This window comes from Ursus arctos, unplaced genomic scaffold (genome assembly GCF_023065955.2).
Source record: "Ursus arctos isolate Adak ecotype North America unplaced genomic scaffold, UrsArc2.0 scaffold_18, whole genome shotgun sequence".
NCBI classification, from domain to species: Eukaryota; Metazoa; Chordata; class Mammalia; order Carnivora; family Ursidae; genus Ursus; species Ursus arctos.
The window spans coordinates 30,912,370-30,932,986 of record NW_026622852.1 but is presented as its reverse complement, the minus strand read 5'-3'; the positions used below and the strand labels follow the sequence as shown (position 1 = coordinate 30,932,986).

Genomic DNA, 20,617 nt, shown 5'->3' with positions numbered 1-20,617 from the left:
TCTGACAAAAGAAAAATCAGTGGGCTGTGAACCCAACTTCTTTCAGGGTTCAAGGTTTTTAACCTTTTTAATTTGAAGAATGTAGAAAGATAAAATATTAAAAATGCAAAAATTTTTCAAAATAGGTTTGGTTTCCTCACCTGAAATTGACATGCACATTTCAAACTGTCCCCATCTTCTTTACAGACTCCTCCATATTTACATGACAATTCATCACAAACTCTTACATCAGACTCCCTCACATTTAATTCTGAAAAAGAGGGAAAAAAAATGTTTCATGTCTTTTTGTATCCAAATGTACATTTTACAAAAGAAAAAAAAAAAAACCTTAAAATGTGTTGATCGCCTCATTCACAAGTATAATAATAAGACATAACATACAAAAACCAAGTCCCATAGGACACAAAATGTTCAGAATTCCCCAAGGAATCTTGCAAAAGAGTACGCCTAAAAGTAACCCAAACCAAAATAAAACTCAAAATTTCAGGATTTCACAGAATTCCCAAAGGTAAATCTACAGAATTTTTCTATTTGGCCCACCAAGAGCTTAAGACAGTCTTCTTACTATTGTCTTAATATCTTTGATTATCTTTTTTTTTTTTTTTTTTTACAGATTTTTAAAAAAATAATCTCTACATCCAACATGCGGCTCAAACGCACGACCCACAGATCAAGAGTTGCATGTTCTACTGGCTGAGCCAGCCAGGAACTCCCTTAGATTATTTTTCTAGGGACTAAGTTACTTTTAAGGAGAACAAATAAGAATAAATCTTAATTCTTTTGATATCCAAATAAATTTCAGATGATCATAATTCACTCTAGACAAACTATTTTAATTACAAAAGAATTATGAAGTAAACTTGAAGTTCATACAATAGATATATATGGAATATTAATGTGCACAGAATAAAAAAGATTAAAAATCTTACTCTTAAAATTTTTAAATGACTGATTTAATTCTACTCTACCACAGGAAGCAGAGCCAATCTTAGCATTCTGTGGTCATTTCATTCCTGCTCCAAGACCATCGGTATTGCTCTGGAGCTATCAAATTAAGCTTTCTAGAATCACGTAGAATTGAGTGAAAACAACTATAAGGCAATTTTTATATCCTCCCTATTGGGTATGAGAGATAAAACCACAAACAATAAACAATACAATGATAGCAACAATAGCAAACAATAAACAAATGATTGTTTAAAAAACACAGCCCATTGTAGAGGAGAACACATGAGTGGGAACAGCAAGGCCTAAGTTAGCCTCTGGCTCTGTCCAGTAGCTGAGGGACTCTGGGAAGAGCACAAGATCTCCTGCAGCTCTGGATCATGATGAGGTCTTTGCAAACAGATCTCAGGGAACATTTCTGTAGCAATTCCCCATCCCTGGTTGTTTTCTAGTTCTAGATTTCAAACCAGGACCCAGCGGACTGAGTCAAGAAGGTTCTGTATCTAGCTAGCAACATCTATCCTGGTGACATTTCATTGTCTCTCTCTGCCCCATCAGTTCTCACTGCTCTACAATGGTGTCTTGCCTCTCTCTGCCCCATCAGTTCTCACTGCTCTACAATGGTGTCTTGGATCTCCTACTCCTCCTAGCTGACCCTCCAAGGAACTGGCAGTCAAGTACTTAAATACCTAGGGAGTTGAGTCAACAGTACTTATCTGAATAACGACTCTCAACCAAGCACTGCACTGGGTAAAGTATACATCTATGTAACTATAGTTTACAAAATTTTTCTTTTCCTTAAATGAAACTCAGGTGTTTAAAAAGAAAAAAACAAAACAAAACATGAGCTGAAACGTAACAGGAAACTGTTAGAGCTATTTTGTTGTTCTCACTGTTTCACTATTTCAGGCACAGATGATCATCTTTTAAATCCTTTCACCTTGGCCATTTGGTTATAGAGACTCTATGCTTTGGTTCCACATATCTCCCAATCTGTGCTTACTCATCTAGCTCCCCCTTGACGACTTGCATTAGCACTTGAGGCTCAATCCTAAGCATGGTGTTTGCTTTTTCTTCTATCTACCTACATTCCTATAGGAACTTGCACAAGATCCAGTTCCAATTACTGTCTAATGTATGTACCTCTTAAAACCCAAGGAAGATTAAATAAATATTAATAAGGAAATGCTCTGGAGAAGAGGATAAGAATGCATAATATCTCTGTACAACTATAAGCTTAGCCAATTTTAGGGGCCACAGAAATAAAGACAATTATACAATTCTAGAAATAAAATTTAGTGCATTTCTCCTCTTTTTCTTTGTGGCCTTAAAGTTCACACTGGGTTCCAACACAATCAGACATATAAAACAAGAATAAGTAAAGTTTTTATTCTATTTGTGGACCAAGATCATGCTCTGAGTTGCTCTGACTTGAGACTTGGGCTTGAGATTCTTTGAGGTATGTTTTACTTACTGTATTTTTAAAGTACAATGGGATTGCAGTCTAGAACCTAAACCATCCCTGCCACAAAGATTCACACAACTCTGGAGACTGAGAGTTGTTCAAAGCATCTGTTTGCATGAGGTTAGACTAAAAAATATTTTGGGATAATAATCATCCTTACTAAAGAGAGGCAGAAAAGCTTGGCACAATAAACAAAGCTTGAACAGGAGGAATGGCCACATGCACAGGTTGGTGTCTATCACTTGGACTGCTCCCCCAGCCCAGCCCCAAGAGCTCATCATAACAGAAGAGCTACAATGGGAAACTGAATAACAGCTTTCACCGAAAGCTTTGAAGCAACAAGATTAAAGAGCTCTGCTTTGATGTCCATACAAGAAGATAAAATAGCGGGGGAGAAAAAAGGCTGGGATACCTCAACAGCCCCAGCATCAGCATTATACCTGGCAGGACAGCACAAGGCCAAGGAGATAATCGGGCACAGAGATATACCTCTGTTATCTAGGGGCAGCAAACATGGCAGGAAGACAAAGACATGCTACGTGGCAGTGGCCAGAATACATTAGTGAGCCCACACGAAACACCCTTTGGTGGCTCCAAGAATAAACTTACAGGGCGGCGGGTGGGGGGGGGCAATTTGGGGGAGCTAGAGGTCCTACATTAATAGGTAAGGATAAAAGTCATGAAATTCTGATTACACTGGTTATTAGTCATGTTTTATTTTATGCCTGTCCTGTCATTAAATTCATGTTATTTTCATGTGTATTAATGTGTCATTAAATGTGATTATTTAGTTAATCAGGAAACAATTAAGTATCTACTGTATATCTAATACTATGCTAAGAAATTGGGACACACAGAAAAATATATAACAGAGAGCCGATGATCTTGCTAACATATGGAACAATTAGTGATGAATTCAATATAGTCTATAAGGAGAAAATGCTGTTGTACAGGCTATGATTGCTCTAGGAATTTCAAGAAGGAGATGAAAATGGATTTGAAGCAGAGGATGCAGTGTCAAAGATGGCAAGACTTGTATTGACTTTGACAAATTAGTAAGACTTTTTGGCTGATTATAAAACTGACATAGGATTAAAAAAAACTAATATAGGATCACTATACAGAATTTAGAAACAACATTTAACGGTAAAGAATATTTTAGGGGCGCCTAGGTGGCTCGGTTGGTTAAATGTCTGCCTTCAGCTCAGGTCATGATCTTGGAGTCCTGGGATCAAGCCTCATGTGGGGAGGGGGGTTCCCTGCTCAGTGGGGAACCTACTTCTTCCTCCCCCTCTACTTCTTCCCCCTCCCCCACTCGTGCACAGGCACCCACACACTTTCTCTCTCAAACGAAATTTTTAAAAAATTAAAATAAATAAAAGAACGTTTTAATTGCCCACAACATATAATGCTCTTATCTTAATGTTCTTATCTAGAAAAATAATTTAAGTGAAAGTAGAGATAAAGTAAATAAATAGTACACATAAATATTAATATTGGTGGTTCCCTAACCACACTCCTTATGAAAAGTGTCCTAGAGTCCTAAAATCAAATACTTTCATTTTCTCATTTGCAAGGGGAAAAAAGTCAATGGAAAGAGTTTTCTCATTTTAAGAGATTTTTTCACATATTTCTTAAACCTCCAATATCTGAGATTACTTCCTTGCTAGTTATCAACAAAACTACTGTTCCACAAATAAAGAATAATAGGAAAATTCCAAGTGTTTTATTAGAACACAAGATCGTGAATGTCACAAGCTCATGAATGTATGTTTTAAATAATTTTGTTACTATGGCAGTCGCAGCTAATTGCTTACCCTGGATCCATTCTTACTTTGTAAGAACCCTGATTTTGTTCAGGGAAGCAAGGTGCTCAGCTAAATAATCTGTATTTCCCAGACTCTCTTGCAATGTACTACAGTTCATACATAAGCACTGTCACTTCCTCCTTCATTCTTCCACTCTTTGTCCTGCCTAAGGTTGTAGTAGCCATCTTACATGCACAAAGATGACAGCTACAAGCTAAGATGGTAGACCAGAAGGACAAGAGCAAGAGTGTGGAAAGAGAGAAGAATTATAGAATCATCACACCAACCCTGGATTTCACCCATTCAGACTCATTGTTATAGGAAATAAACAAACACATAAATAAATAAAGCCCTTATCATTTAAGCCACTATCGGTCAGGTCACTGATCCATGTAGCAAAACACAAACCTGACAAACTGCATAAAAATTTAATTAAGATAAATATTCGTAAGCAAAAGTCTTAAATAATTTGGTGCTACATCACCGTCCATATGATACATTTATCAAGAGCATCATGACTTCCTGGTATTCTTACTTCTCTCACAAATTTGAAAACCAATGCCTAAGCTCAAACTCAGTACAGAAGGAATTCTATTTTGGGATCATCTTCTGAATGTTATTTCTTTTCAAGTATTCAATATAGTACCAGGCATCAAGAGGGCACTCTACTACCTGTCAATGACGATGATGATTACACAGCTGCCTTCCTGAACCCAAAATGGAAACTCAGCAATATAGATGAGCCATTTCTAAGGCCCTCAAAAATGAATTCCCCAAATAGAAATATTTTACACAAAGAACTCAGAACAGTGGCTAACAACAAAAATATTTTGCTATGGTGCAAATGTGCCCATCACACAATTTTCTAAATGTAAAACTTGTCTCAATGTTAAGATCTCAAAGCTGGGAAACAATACACATTACAGGAAGGAACCCTACTCACTGTGAACCTGAGATGCCCAAGTCCCTAACTTTCAGCAGCACTAACTAGGTTTGGGCTACAGTTCAAAATGAGATTCCCTTAGCCCTCCAGAATGATATGACTTTTCTACCACCCCTCCATTAAACAGAAGGTAGTCCGGGGAATCTTATAAGATAGCTAACATCAATGGAGAGCCAAAAATGAGAAAACTTTGCAAGATGTTACGATAGAATTCAAGGCTTTTCAACCTCAACACTACTGACATCTTGAGTTAGATAATTCTTGGATACGTGGGGCTATCCTGTTCACTGGAGGATGTTTAACAACATCTCTGGCCTCTATCCACTAGATGTCAGCAGGACCATCCAGCTTTAACAACCAAAAATGTCTCCAGACATTACCAAATGTCCACTGAGGAGTAAAATCACCCTCCGCTGAGAACCACTAACAAAGATGACCAAAGCCTTGATTAAAGGCTTTACATTTAATTCTGTAACGTAATCACCATAAAAAAATGAGTCAAATAAATAGCAGTCTCCAAGATCTCTGAACATTACCACAGCTATTTTTCATTTCAATAGAGGGATCCAAATATATTGTGTTCAAATTTATGTCAAGTCCTGGGTCAGAGTGAGTGCCCCTCCTTACTAATGCCTCAACCCAGGGGCGCCTGGGTGGCTCAGTCGCTAAGCGTCTGCCTTCAGCTCAGGTCATGATCCCAGGGTCCTGGTATCGAGCCCCCCATCGGGCTCCCTGCTCAGCGAGAAGCCTGCTTCTCCCTCTCCCACTCCCCCTGCTGGTGTTCCCTCTCTCACTGTGTCTCTGTCAAATAAACAAATAGAATCTTTTTTAAAAAAATAAAAAATAAATAAAAAATAATGCTTCAACCCGTAGCAAGCTTGGCTTCCTCTCCCTTCCTATCAAAGTTCTACCAAAGGTCAACAGAACCTCCTATTTTAAAGATTCCACAACTTTTTTCTTAGCCTTCCAACTCTTTCAGTGGCCTTTCTACAGAAGCTGATACTCCTGGCCTCCCCTTCCAACCTAATAATCTTGATTATTCCCCCAACTCTCCGACCACTTCTCATTTAGTCACTCCTCTTCCCTTCTCTTACCGCTCAGTCCATGTCCACAGCCCTCTTAGAGAACTTATCTTTAACTCAACCAACTCTCCAGGGAAACCAAAGTATGCTGTTCTCTGTAAAACATACCAATCAATGCCCATAGCACAATGAATCTCCAAGGCTACTAGGCCACTCTCTAGAACACTCATCAGTATTTTAGTTCCAAGCAGGGGTGTTGCTCTTGTGCTTTATGCAGCCCATGTATTTGTTATTGGAATTATGTGGTTTCAACATTTCATAAGAACGAAAATAAACTGTGATGAAAACAGAATTGAATGCTACATCAAGACTTAAGGTGAGCTGCTTTTAAAAAGATGCTATTGTATTACGTACAGGCGAGAGAAAAATCTAGAATTCCGCATCCACAAATCTTTAAGTTCCTTTTTAAAGAGATTAAAACTGGAATTTGTAACCAATGTACGGTTATTCAAGAAAGTGGAAATCCCAACTATTCTCAAAGAAAAATTCTGGGCCTTCTTTCAAAATAGTTTTTAATAGGGGTGACTGGGTGGCTTAGTCAGTTAATCGTCCAACCCTTGATTTTGGCTCAGTCATGATCTTAGGGTTGTGGGATTGAGCTGCATGCTCGGCATGCAGTCTGCTTAAGATTCTCTCTCTCCCTCTCCCTCTGCCCACCCCACCCCTGCTCACTCCCTAAAAATTAAAAAAAAAAATTGTAAAAACCAAAATAGTATTTAATAAATCTATATATTTATGTTTTTAAGTTCAAATAAAATGCTACATACATTTATAAATTATTTTTGTGACTCCCCACTTTAAATAACTTTCTTGATTAACCAACTAACTACAAGAACTTTAAGGCACCAAGACAAGAGGGCTCCTACTATGTATAACTATGTTCTGCCCCCAGCCATCCCACTGTGTCCTCTCAACTTGCTTTGTCTCTCTTAGCATTCTCATCCACGTGCACCACTTCGAGTCTTCAAACCTGCTTTTCAGGGAACCTGGGTGGCTCAGATGGTTAAGCATCTGCCTTCAGCTCAGGTCCTGATCCCAGGGTCCTGGGATTGAGTCCCGTATTGGACTCCCCACTCAGCGGGGAGTCTGCTTCTTCCCCTCTCCCTGCCTCTTCCCCTGCTTGTGCTCTCTCTGTCTCTCTCTCTCAAATGAATAAATAGTCTTAAAAAAAAAAAACCCTGCTTTTCCCCAACCATATTAAAGCCGTCTCATGGGCCATTTCCAGTCCTCAGAGCTGCAGGGGGAAAGTCCTAAAATGAATGCGAAGTACTTATCAACGTGTGGGAATCTATAGTTCATCTTTAGTTGATTCCTTATTGACTCCCCACAGGACATGTTCAAACTCTTTACCTTGTTCTTAGTTCTTAAGAATAACCTCAATTCAATGGGTTTATACACATGTCTAGATGTTAATAGTATTTGGGAAAACCTTTCATTTTTTAGAAAAACATAGCAATCCAAACTGACAGGACCCCAATCTCTACACTGAGAACAGCAGAAATATTTGAAATATTTAAATAATTAAAATATCCCACACCAGAAAATGGTGTGGTACAGCCATGGGATACTGTAGTGCTATTTAAAAGGTTGTGTATATTAAGGGGCAATATGGAAATATGCTAATAAATGTCAAGTGAAAAAGCAGAAAACAAAACGATACAGATGCACTAAGATTATGTATAAAAAACACATACAGGAAAACACAGCCAGGAAAAAAAAAATGGTAAAACGACTATGTTTACACCAGTTGAACAATGGATGATTTTCTCCTCTTTTCAAGTTTCCATACTGGTTATGTTTAATACAAGAAAAAAATGTGATTTCAAATACAATCCCAGAGACAGTTTGCTATATAATGAACAAAGCACTAGTTTGAGGGTTGACAAGGGCCAGGTTTCACATGCTAGTTCTTCACCTTTTAGAATAATTACACCTTCCCTTCCCTAGATATTGTATTGGTTAGATGGGTACTAGAGAGCCACAGTACCGAGAACAAATAGGTATACAACAAAAATTTTCTTTCTTTCTTTCTCCAGACCAATCTAAGGGACACCTTTAATGACACAAATCACTGAAAATACATTTCAGGGTAAAAATCAAAAAGTAGGGGCGCCTGGGTGGCGCAGTCGTTAAGCATCTGCCTTCGGTTCAGGGTGTGATCCCAGCGTTCTGGGATCGAGTCCCACATCAGGCTCCTCCGCTAGGAGCCTGCTTCTTCCTCTCACACTCCCCCTGCTTGTGTTCCCTCTCTCGCTGGCTGTCTCTCTCTGTCAAATAAATAAATAAAATCTTAAAAAAAAAAAAAAATCAAACAGTAGATTTAGTAAATGTTGACTTGAGTCTAAGCAATGAGAGAAACTGGAAATTAAATTATCTTCAACATGTTTATTAACCATATTATATTAGTTATTCTCTACCATAAAGATATGAGACAAAATAAACTGTACTCAGTATTTTATGTTACAAAAACAAAAGTAGTTTACCTTAATATTAAAAAGCATTAATGGCAGAGATGACTAAAACTCTCTAAGCTATATTTAACAAAAGAAATTTCACATATGCCACACAATTATCTGACTCCAACTCCCATGCTACATACTACTGCCAAGCTACCCTTTGTTAAGTACCACTTTGAAAGTGTCAGTCCTCCACCCAACACCTACAATCATTCCCTGCTGCCTCCATTCTAAATGCCTCTGCTTCGGGCAAGGTGATGGGGAGGATGGTCTACTGCAGGATCAGAAAGAAGACAAGACCCAGATCCCAAACTGGGTATTAAAGGTACTCAGGGTCTTCCCAGTCCTACGTAGTCCTAATCATAGATTCCAAACTGCAACACTCTCTCCTACTCCTTTTTCTGACGAACTTGGCAAACCTGTGTGTCTTCCCTCTTGCAGATCCATAAACTGTTATATTGCAGTTATTAAAAAGAATGATGAAGAATCTCCATATTTCCTGACATAAAACATTAAGTTTTTTTAAAAGGCAGACTTTTTTAAATGTATGACACAAGCTATTTCTTAATGCCTATATACAAAAATCTGAAAAGTATACACATGAAAATATGAACCACAGTTATCTCTTGGCAGAATTTGAGATTTCTTCTTTATACGTATTTTTCTGAATTGTCTGAGTTTTATAATGAACTTGTATTATTTTTTAAGTCAGATAAAACAAATATGTGCTACCGCATGTAAGAATCTTGAAAAAAATTATGTTAGGTGAACAAAGCCAGGCACAAAAGGCCACATATTGTATGATTCCATTTATATGAAATGTCCAGAATAAGTAAATCCAATAAGACACAGAGTCTCTATACGGTTGTCAGAGCATGGGAGCAGAGAAGTATTGGGGCTGACTGTTAATAAGTATGGAAATTCTTTTTGGAGTGATGGAAATGTTCTATAATTATATAGCAGATATCAGTGATGGTTATACAACATATTGACATATTAAAAACCACTTAACTGTATACTTTAAAATGGTAAACTTTACATTATGTGAATTATGTCTCAATAAAAAACAAAAATAATTTTAAACTCGTATAAAACTCTATTAAATTTTGAAAAAAATGAAAGAAAAATGAGCAAGCATTATCACTTGATATCTAAGAGGCAGGCCCTAGGACAACACTGCCTAGATCAGTACCCTGGCTCTGTACTTACCAGCTCTGTGACCTTAGTACTTTACCACTCTCTACCTCTATTCCCTCATCTGTAAAATGGGGACAATAAAAGTACCTATCTCATAATGTTGGCAGAGAATTAAACAAAGATATAGAAAGCACTCAGAGCACTGCATGACACATCATAAGTGCTATACTGTTAGCTTTTTTTTTATGATTATTATACCAGCACCGCAGAAGGTATGGAAAATGAGCGCTCAAACCAACCGTAAGAATGTAAATTGGAAGAACTTCTCACGGAATAATGTGGCAGTATATAATGAAGTTTTATAAACCTTTATCCTTTAATCCAATAATTCTATTTCTAGGAAAATATAATAAGGACAGAAGAAAAAAAATATGTATGCGTACATGATTGCTAACAACAGCATTTTTTATAACAGCAAAGTAGAAAATGGCCTAAGTATCCATCTGTTGGGAATTAAATAAATTATTTATGAAATACTATGCAGACATTAAAGTATGTAGTAGAAACACATATATTGATATGGAAAGACCAAGATCCACTATGAAGTGAAGAAAAGAAGGTTATACAACTATAACTATGGCTACAATCCAACTTATATTTTACAACATACACATGTTTACATTTGTATTTTAAGATTTTTGCAAGTACAATTAGCACATTTCCTCCATCAAAATTTTTAAAATATAAATAAATAAATCTAAACACAGTATCGCCTTCTGGCTCAATTTCTAACCACTATTCCTTAGTGTCTGCAACACTAAGTGAATAGGCAGTAGCCAAAATTCAGGAAAGTCCCAGGATCAAGCCCTGCATCAGGCTGCCTGCTCACCAGAGAGCCTGCTTCTCCCTCTGCCCCTCACCCTGCTCGTGCTCTCTCTCGCTCTCTCAAATAAATAAAATCTTTAGGCGAAAAAAAGGACTTCGCAAAACTCTGCTGCATTAGGAAGAGTTCCAGACTTGCAGTTCCAATTATTTGATTAAATAACTCTATGGTATTGGGCAAGCACTAAGTCTCTCCCCAGTTCCCTGGAGTAAAAATGGGTATAATAATCTCTCATAGGATTTCAAGGAATAAATGAGATCTTTACAAAAGAGCAATGGAAACTATACAATAGGATATTTTTTCTCTTTAGGTGAAACAACCAAAACCAAAACTTAACCTTTTTTTTTTTTTTAAAGATTTTATTTATTTATTTGAGAGAGAGACAGAGCACAAGCAGGAGAGGGGCAGAGGGTAAGGGGCAAGAAGACTCCCCACTGAACAGGGAGCCCCATACAGGACTTGATCCCAAGACCCTGGGATCATGACCTGAGCCAGTTAGATGCTTATCTGATTGAGCCACCCAGGTGCTCCCAAAACCAAAACTTTAAAAAGACACAATCACAACCCCGGGAAACTCTTGTAAAATAGTGAAGAATTTAAAAAAAAAAAAATTCCCTAGATCTAATTGAGTGGTAATCAGGAAATACTTATGATCTGAACTTGAAGAAGGGAACAATAAAGGTAAACACACAGCACCATCTAAAAAAAAAATACCTTAAACCACTTTAAAGAGAAAAAAGTATGAAAAAAATGAATATGGGACACTAAACATAGACTAAAATGACTTGTGAACAATGAGGAATCTAAATGTATTATTTAGTCCATAAACAACAGAACTGATACAGAAATATCGGCAGTTTAGATTCACTTATAAAACAGCATTAGATGAAAGCTAAAAGGGAAAATACACTAAACTTAAAAATCCCAGAGGAGGAGACTGTGGGTGGCTCAGTCGGTTGGGCATCTGCCTTCAGCTTGGGTCATGATCCCAAGGTCCTGGGATAGAGTCGCCAGTTGGGCTCCAGGCTCAGCAGGGAGTCTGCTTCTCCCTATGCCACTTCCCCTGCTCATGAGCCCGCACTCGCCCGCTCTCTCTCTCGCGCGCGCGCGCGCGCAAAAATAAATACATAAAATCTTTAAAAAAAATAAAGAGTTCAAATTTTTCGTGGGATAAAAATGAAGTAATTTCAGCATAAACATTAAGATATTACAGGGGAGAATGGCAATCACCACAAATTTCTTTATATTTTTCCATATTCCTCAAATTCTTTATATCGAACAAATACTGCCCTTATAACAACAACAACAACAAAAAAAAGGTGTGGGTTTTTCTTTTTTCTTTTTAACCACGGAACAGAAAAACTCAGAATGTCTGCACAAAAATAAGAGAAATGGAACCGAGGCTGAAAACATAATACCTGCCAAAGTTTCTGAAGGCAGAAGAATGTGTTAAGAACTTCAGAACCTAAAATGACTTTTCAAAAAATGATGAGACAACTGAGCTGTGAAAAATACATGACACCTGTAAAAAAGAAATCTATTCAAATAGTAACAAAGGATTAACAGTAAAGCATCTAATAAACTGAAAGCAAATACTGAAGGAATTTTAAGATTTAAACAGAATTTCAAAGTGCATGAGAAGAGAATGTATGCCAACTCTTAAATGCCTCATTTATCCCATGAGAGAAGCTAATAATGGAACTAATTGTAGGAATAATGAAAATAGTTCTGTTAAAACAATGTTTCTAACAATGAAAAAGAGGGGGGAGAGGGGAGAAGGAGGAAGGGGATAAATGGGTTGACATCATCTCCCAATCCAGCTTAAAAGAAAGTAAGAATTTAAATTCCATTAAAGAAACTACATATACAAGGGAAATGAGGGATTTAAAAAAATGAAATGGTTATAATAAAAAAAGACAGTAATGAGTGTTGACCAGGATATGGAGAGATTGGAACCCTCACACATTGCTGGTGAAAATGTAAAATTGTGCAGCCACTTTGAAGTACAGTTTGGCAGGGGATCAAAATGTTAAACGTAGGGTCTACCATATGACCCAGCAATTCTACTCCTAGGTATAAACCCAAGAGAATTGAAAACATATATCCACACATAAACTTGTACATGAATGTTCTTAGAAGCATTATTCATAATAGCCAAAAAGAAGAAAATAATCTAAATGTCCATCAGCTAATAAATGGATAAACAAAACACAGTATGCATGTATATCCATGTAATTTGACATTATTCAAACATAAAATGGGTACGAAACACTGACACTTGCTACATGGATGAACCTTGAAAATACGCTAAATGAAAGAAGATAACACAAAAGGCCACATTTTGTATGACTCCATGTAAATGAAATGTCCAAAATAGGCAAATATACAGCAAAAGGTACATTAGGGGCTGCCTAGAGCTGGGGGACTGGGGTTTGGGGAGGGAACACTAAAGAGTATGGAGTTTCTTTGGAGTAGGATAAAAATGTTCTACAACTGATTGTGGTGATGGTTGTACAATCTTGTGTCTGTACTATTAAAAATACTGGATTATACACTTAAAAAATGATGATGGAGGGTAGCACAAATATCATAATTACTTCATTTATTTTTTTTTAAGATTTTATTTATTCATTCGAGACAGAGAGAGAGAGCACAAGCTGGGGGTGGGGGCAGCAGGCAGAGGGAGAAGCAGGCTCCCCGCTGAGCAAGGAGCCCGATGTGGGACTCGATCCCAGGACCCTGGGATCATGACCTGAGCCAAAGGCAAACACTTAACCTACTGAGCCACTCAGGCACCCCCATAATTACTTCATTTAATGTAAGTGGGTGAACGCTTACAAAAACAGTATACATCTGTATTGGGAAACAAATCCCAACATTTAAAAACTAAAAGACAAACACAAATCCAGAAAAGGATGGACATCATTATGACTTCAGCAGATACTTTTGTTTTTGTTTTTGAGAGAGAGAGAGAAGGCACATACATGCAAGTGGGGTAGGGTGGGGTGGGGGGTGGAATCCTAAGCAGTCTCCACGCTCAGTGTGGAGGCGCACAACATGTTCCATCCCATGACCCCAAGATCAGGACCTGAGCTGAAATCAAGAGTCAGTCACTTAACCAACTGAGCCACCCAGGCACCCCTACAGGAGATACTTTAAATCTGCCCTACACAAAAAATGAAATAAATCAAATTCAATGCATATGTCCCACAGAGAATAACAAAAATATACGAAAAACTAAAAAACTATGCAAAATAAACCTACTATCATTGTAATTGGAGACTTCACTAGTTCATTAACAGGAGATGACAAAACAAAGAATTTAAAAGTACGGAAATTATATAAAACATAAATTAAACTATTCCCCTTGGTAGGACCCAACCTGGCAGAATCAGGTTCAGGAAAAAAGATTTAGACAGATACATAGGGATAGATATAGAAAGAGACTCCAATAAGGCAAATGTGGTAAAATCTTAACAACTGGGAAACCTTGGCATATTATTGAATTTTTCTCTAAGTTTGGAATTAATCCAAATTAAAAAAATTTTAAGTAAAATTAATAGTTATATAACAGGGGATTAAGGAGCCAAGGATGTAACACTTTCTTTCCTGGACTACAAGGATAATACACAAAATTTGTTCTCCTACTGGGATGCAGAAAGACACCTAATTTTAATACAAAAAGCTACACATTCTATGACCCATTCTTAAACCATAATGCAAAACCACAAAACAAAGTTATCTGTAACATATCCACACGTACATGTTTTATAAAAATGATGAGAGGAATTTTACCTGAAATGCCTCTCATGGTAAGGAAAAAGACACATAATGATCAGCTGCCACCTAAAGAATGTGGAAAGAGGAAAAAAAGGGAAAGGTAGTACTAAGATATAAAATTAATAAAGGAAAAATAGATATGATAAAAACATCAGAAAACATTTCAAGGAAAATGGTATAAACAGAAATAGGGTAGCTTTCAAATATGAAGAGGCAGAAGACGGATTTAAGAAAAGGGTTGAGAAGGAAAAGAATGGAGTACAGTGGAAGTTGCAAGGAGCATTGGCAGGAGAGGTGCTCAGGGCTGGGGACTGCAGAAATAAGGATTTGCATCCAACTTGGTCATGGTGAAAAACAGGAATTAGGAAAGAAATATACACCAATTTGACTTTCCTCCAAACAGGCTCTCCATCTCAAATTAAAAGCATCACACTTCACACCACCTCCTACAGCACAAGATCCAGAAGCTAAGGGAGAAAAAGATCAATGAAAGCCTAGCTGGGCAGGGATTGGCAAAGAGAAGTGCTCACGCCCCACTGGACAGCTCTGGCTGACTTCTGCCATGTAGAAACAAGAGCCCAATGTTGCCAATACATCCATAGTTGACAAGGGAAGACCATAATTCAGACTTTTAAGTGAAACCTTCGGAGTTTCAATGGTTAGCAACCAATGCAATTTTTAAAAAACACTGTGCAGGCCAAACAAGGGCTCTCAGTTCTCCCCATATCCACTGTTGTTCTCCGTCACTGTGCTCCCAGTCTCTTTTCTTCTCCCCATCACCTTCACCAATGCCAGCCTTTGCTTTCTAAAACCATGATGTCACTCAAATCCTTTAAGTATCCCTTTGTCTTCAGAGCAAGTGCCAAATCTTCCGCACAGCCTTCAAGGCCTTCCACTAATGTGGCAATGTGTGACCCATCTCCTGCTTTAATCCCCACACCCCAATATCCCAAAAGATTCCCTTCACTGCCCCATCTCTGTGCCTTTTCTATCATCATTCCCTGGGCCTAGAATACCTACCCTTCCCAGCTCGCCTCGGTTTCTATGTTCATTCAGTTAGTCGTTCCACAAATAAATATGTAAGGGGCACCTAATTTTATGCCAGACACTATTCTAGGCACAGTCAATAGAGCAGTGAACAAAACAGACAAAAATCCCTGCCCTCTCGGAGCTACACAGAGGAGACAGATAATAACATGTAGAGTAGGTCACCATTGGAAAAGATGTTATGGAACAGGAAAAAAGACTACGGTGGGAGAGGGGCAGAGGGGATGGAAGGTGGAAGAGGCTGTAATTTTAAGGAATCATCTTGAAAGTGACATTAGAGACCTGAAGCAGCAGAGCGGATAAATAACTGGGATAAGAAGGTTCCAGGCAAAAGGAATAGCAACAGCAAAGCCCTCAGGCAAAAGTGTGCCTCGTGTTTCAGGCTGACATTCTACTCTGCCTATAAGGCCCAACTGAGTGCCACTCAGGGAGACTGTTTTTTGATTCCTACAAATCAGAATTATTTAATCCTTCAACACCATACTTGTATCTTCCTTAGGGCACCTGGACAGTGAAAACATATATGAGTGACCACTGATCAATTAATCAAGAGTCAGGTAGAAAATCATTTAAAATGAGACCTACATATTTTGAGCTTCACACATATAAACATGTATTTCCTTATGTAGCACCAAAATCTTTGGGTCTACCAAATGCAGTTCCCTCCTTCCTGGGATAAACTACACCTCTAACCTATTATCTACAATGTCCATTTTTCTTTCCTTTAAAGTAAAAGGGAGACTTAAAAATACCTGAAATCTTTATAAGAGCAGAATCTTTCCAGAGATTTATAAGGTTCCCCCAATCTGTTTCAGTTGTCTTGACCACAATCTAATTCATTAAAAGGCAATTCTCTCAGGCTCTAACCTTTATCAAGTCTTTCCAAAGCATTTCATAAAAAAACAATTGCATTAATATTGCAGCAATTTGAGTAATTTTTATTAATTTATACTCAAAGGCCACTGGTATAAATAAGTTTGAGAATAAACACAAATGATTCTTTCTTGGTAAACAGAGAAATAAAGGATACACAGGCAAACTAGAACTAACCTACCAGCTTAAGAATCTGTATGCTGTGGGAATTGGTTAGTATGGTTTACTAACGGAATGTCTAAACCAAAATGTTAAAATCAAGCCCAGCAAAGGATCTGAATAGACGTTTCTCCAAACAAGATACATAAATAGCCAATAAGTACATAAAAATGTGCTCAACATCATTAGTCATTAGGGAAATGCAAATCAAAATCACATTGATATACAACTTCACACCCACAAGGATGACTATAATCAAAAAGACAATAACGAGTGTTGGCCAGGATATGGGGAAATTGGAACCCTCACTGCTGGTGAAAATGTACAATGGTACAGCTGCTTTAGAAACAGTTTGGGAGTTCCTCAAAATGTTAAACATGGAGTTACCACATGACTCAGAAATTTTATTCCTAGGTATACACCCTAGAGAACTGAAAACATATGTCCACACAAAAATGTCCACATGAATGTTCACAGCAGCATTATTCATAATAGATGAAAAGTGGAAACAACCCAAATGCCCATCAACTGATGAACAGACAGACAAAATGTGGTACCTATCCATACAATGGAATAGTATGCAACCATAAAAAGCACTGACGTTCTGACACGCGCTACAACACAGATGAACCTTGAAAACATTATATTAAGTGAAGGAAGCCAATCACAAAAGGCCACATGTTGTATGATTCCATTTATATGCAATGTCCCAAAAGGCAAATCCATAGAGACTGAAAGTAGATTAGTAGTTGCCAGGGGTTGTAAGGAGAGAGGAATGTGACATGGCTGTGACTGTTTATAGATATGGGTTTTCTTTTTGGGGTGATGAAAATGTTTTGTCATTAGATAAGATGGGTGTACAACTTTGTGAATATATTTAATTGTACACCTTTTTAAAATTCCAATGCTGTCAGTGTTCAATAAATGCTTATTAATGGGGAGGGGGTGAGAGAAACCCCAGATGTATTAATTAGAAATTTCTTCATATAGACTTATAAGAGGCTAACTACTTCTGTTAGAATATAAAGCCCCTGGAGGCAGGATGGCCTGTCACTTATTTCCCTTAACATCTAACATATTGGAGTACCTAAAGCAGGTACTCAATCAAGGTTCAATAAATAAATTAATAAATACCCACATACTACATACCAGGGATCTAGAAGTCCTGATCGAGATTCCACACAGATTTTTAAACATTCACTTTTTAGTCCCCCAAATCCTGAATTGCCACTAAGAAGGCATGTCTCTTAATTTGAAGTTTATACCATCTGTACCATCCCTACCACCATTCCCGAGGACCCACTTCTAACTTCTGTGACATTTTTAAAACCTAGTTCAAATTCTCCACCTTGTATCTATCACCAAATGTCACTTCCTGGTCTCTCAGTAGGTTTTCCCACTTGTTTAACCACGTTCCCTAAGATAGAAATGCTCACATGTTTAGCCTCATCTGTTCTTTTCAAACAACCAAGAGTCAAAAAGAAACATCGTCATTACCTTCATGTTACAAATGAGGGAAAAAATGCCACGTTTAAGATCACCTGGTCCCTTAAGTTCAAAGCTCATCTTTCTTCACATAAATCATGTATTTCCAAATTTTTTCTCTTTGGATGAACAGGGAACTTTCTGGTAAGTTAGATTTTAAAAGAATAAATACAAATAAGATATAAAACACCAAAGCAGTAATTATAAAGTCCAGAATAATTGAGAGCTGAGGCACGAGGACAAAAAAGGTTTGTTTAGAAAAAGAAAAAATAAACAAAGGGCCCACTGCTTTGGGAAGATGTTGTAATATCAAGAGATGATAAGGACAAATACAGACCCATGCAGTTTCTTCTTTGCTTTGGTAATCTTCATCAAGGAGCCTGATCTTGAAGGGTAGAACTCTGACAAAAGGAAGCTACCCTCTGAGGTAAGTGCAATGGAGAAAGGATAGTAACAGAATACTGAGCTAGTTCGAAAGAATTTGCATTCTGATTGACTTATTTCACTTAGCATAATACCCTCTAGTTCCATCCACGTAGTTGCAAATGGCAAGCTTTCATTTTTTTGATGGCTGAGTAGTCAATCAGAGAAAGACAATTACCATATGATCTCACTCAAATGTGAAATTTAAGAAACAAAACAGAGGATCATAGGGGAAGAGAGGAAAAAATAAAACAAGATGAAATCAGAGAGGGAGACAAACCATAAGAGATTCTTAATCACAGGAAACAAACTGAGGATTGCTGGAGGGGAGGGCACTGGGGGATGGGGTAACTGGGTGACGGGACATTAAGGAGGGCACGTGATGTACTGAGCACTGGGTATTATGTAAGATTGATGAATCACTGACCTCTACCTCTGAAACTAATAATATATTATATGTTAATTAAATTTAAATTAAAATAAAATAAATAAATCCCACAGGACTGTGAGAAACCCAAGGGCAGGGAACCTCTTTTCTTGAACTTTTTATTAGGTATAATGCTGTGCCCAATTCAGAATAAAAAAGAAAAATGAATGAATGGGAAAAAAAAAAAGAATCTGCATTCTGATCTAAACAAATCACACTCCATGATACTGAAAAAACTTTTAGCTTTGACTGCTGATTATCTAAGCTATCTTGACAAGATGCCAGAAGACCAGAAATGAAGGAATGCATGCTCCATTTTCAAAAAAGGAGAAATGCCAATCCAGAAAAACACCTATGGGTAAACTTGCCATGTATCCCCTGAAAAAGTCTAGAATGGGTAAATACATTTTTGAACACAATAAAAAGTAAAAGCCACCTGGGCTCTTTATTAAGGCAGGCTATACAACATTTGCTATTAGATAGGATTACTAAAAAGAGGAAAAAGGGAGAATGATACAGACACATACATAACCAGTTCTAATAAGATGATCTGACAAAATCTTTAATAGGCTAGTGAACAAAATGGGAAAATGTTGAACAGCAGAAGTTCTAAAATCTGTTAAACTCTACAAGGAGGATGCATAGTTAGTTGAACATCTGGTTGATTAATGTATTAACATCAACCAATTCAGAAGGAAGTCTCCAGTAAAATATCACAGTTGCATCCTTTTCCATGATCTAGACAACCTCTATTAATTAAATAAAGCCATACACCTGCTCTTTAGATTTGCAAGGGCCATGATGCTGTGAGTGACCAAAACACACTAAGCCTGACAGAATCAGACTCCAGAAAGGTCAGAGTAGGCTGAAATGATGATCCAAAATTAAAAATGAAAATTAACAGGGACTTACTATAGAACACAAACTGAGGGTTGCTGGAGGGGAGGTGGGGAGAGGGGATAGGGTAACTGGGTGATGGGCATTAACGAGGGCACTTGAAGGAATGAGCACTGGGTGTTGTATGCAACTGACAAAATCACTAAATTCTACGTTGAAACTAATAATACCCTATATGTTAATTAAATTGAATTTTTTTAATTTAAAAAAAGAAAATTAACACGAAGTCAAGGCCAGCTTTTAGATTTTGAAACTCCAATATAGGAATAAAGGAATAAACTTCAGTTTATGTGGAAAATACCGAGGTAATAAAAGCAACTACAAAAAAATCTATGTAAAATCTCAAGATGCATTAATAGATGCACACTATAGTTCTTAAAAAATTATCTTTTTCCATATGAATCACTCCTGGATTTTCATCCTAGAAAGTTAAAACAAGAATCTACAAATATAACTTAGTTAAAACTCTAGCTTTATTTTTTTAAAACTTTTATTTATTTATTTGAGAGAGAGCGCGAGCAGGGAAGGAGGGAGAGAGAGAAGCAGACTCCCCTGCTGAGCAGGAAGCCTGAGGAGGGGCTCAATCCCAGGACCCCTGGGATCATGACCCGACCCAAAGGAAGATGCTTAACCAACTGAGCCACCCAGGCACCCCAAAACTCTAGGTTTAGACCCAGAGTTATGCATATGAATCTTAGCATTAGGAAACATTTTATTTGATAAGCCTAATTTATTGACATGTATATCAATATATCCTTGAAAGAAGGCTAGATATTAAATCTAAGTCCCTTTCTTAATAAAAGAGGA

General features: G+C 37.4%; 1 protein-coding gene across 4 annotated transcripts in view; it reads right to left on the bottom strand.

Moving 5' to 3' along the window:
• TMEFF1 (transmembrane protein with EGF like and two follistatin like domains 1) overlaps nt 1–20,617 on the bottom strand; it is a 75,580-nt gene that overhangs the window by 52,264 nt on the left and 2,699 nt on the right. For 3 of the 4 annotated variants that reach the window (XM_044386779.3, XM_057313625.1, XM_026506125.4), the window contains exon 2: nt 141–250. In XM_044386779.3, the coding sequence (XP_044242714.2) occupies nt 141–250 (110 nt within the window). Of the gene's footprint in view, nt 1–140; nt 251–14,514; nt 14,568–20,617 lie in introns of those variants that run through there. The other variant, XM_026506126.4, reaches the window with a different exon arrangement.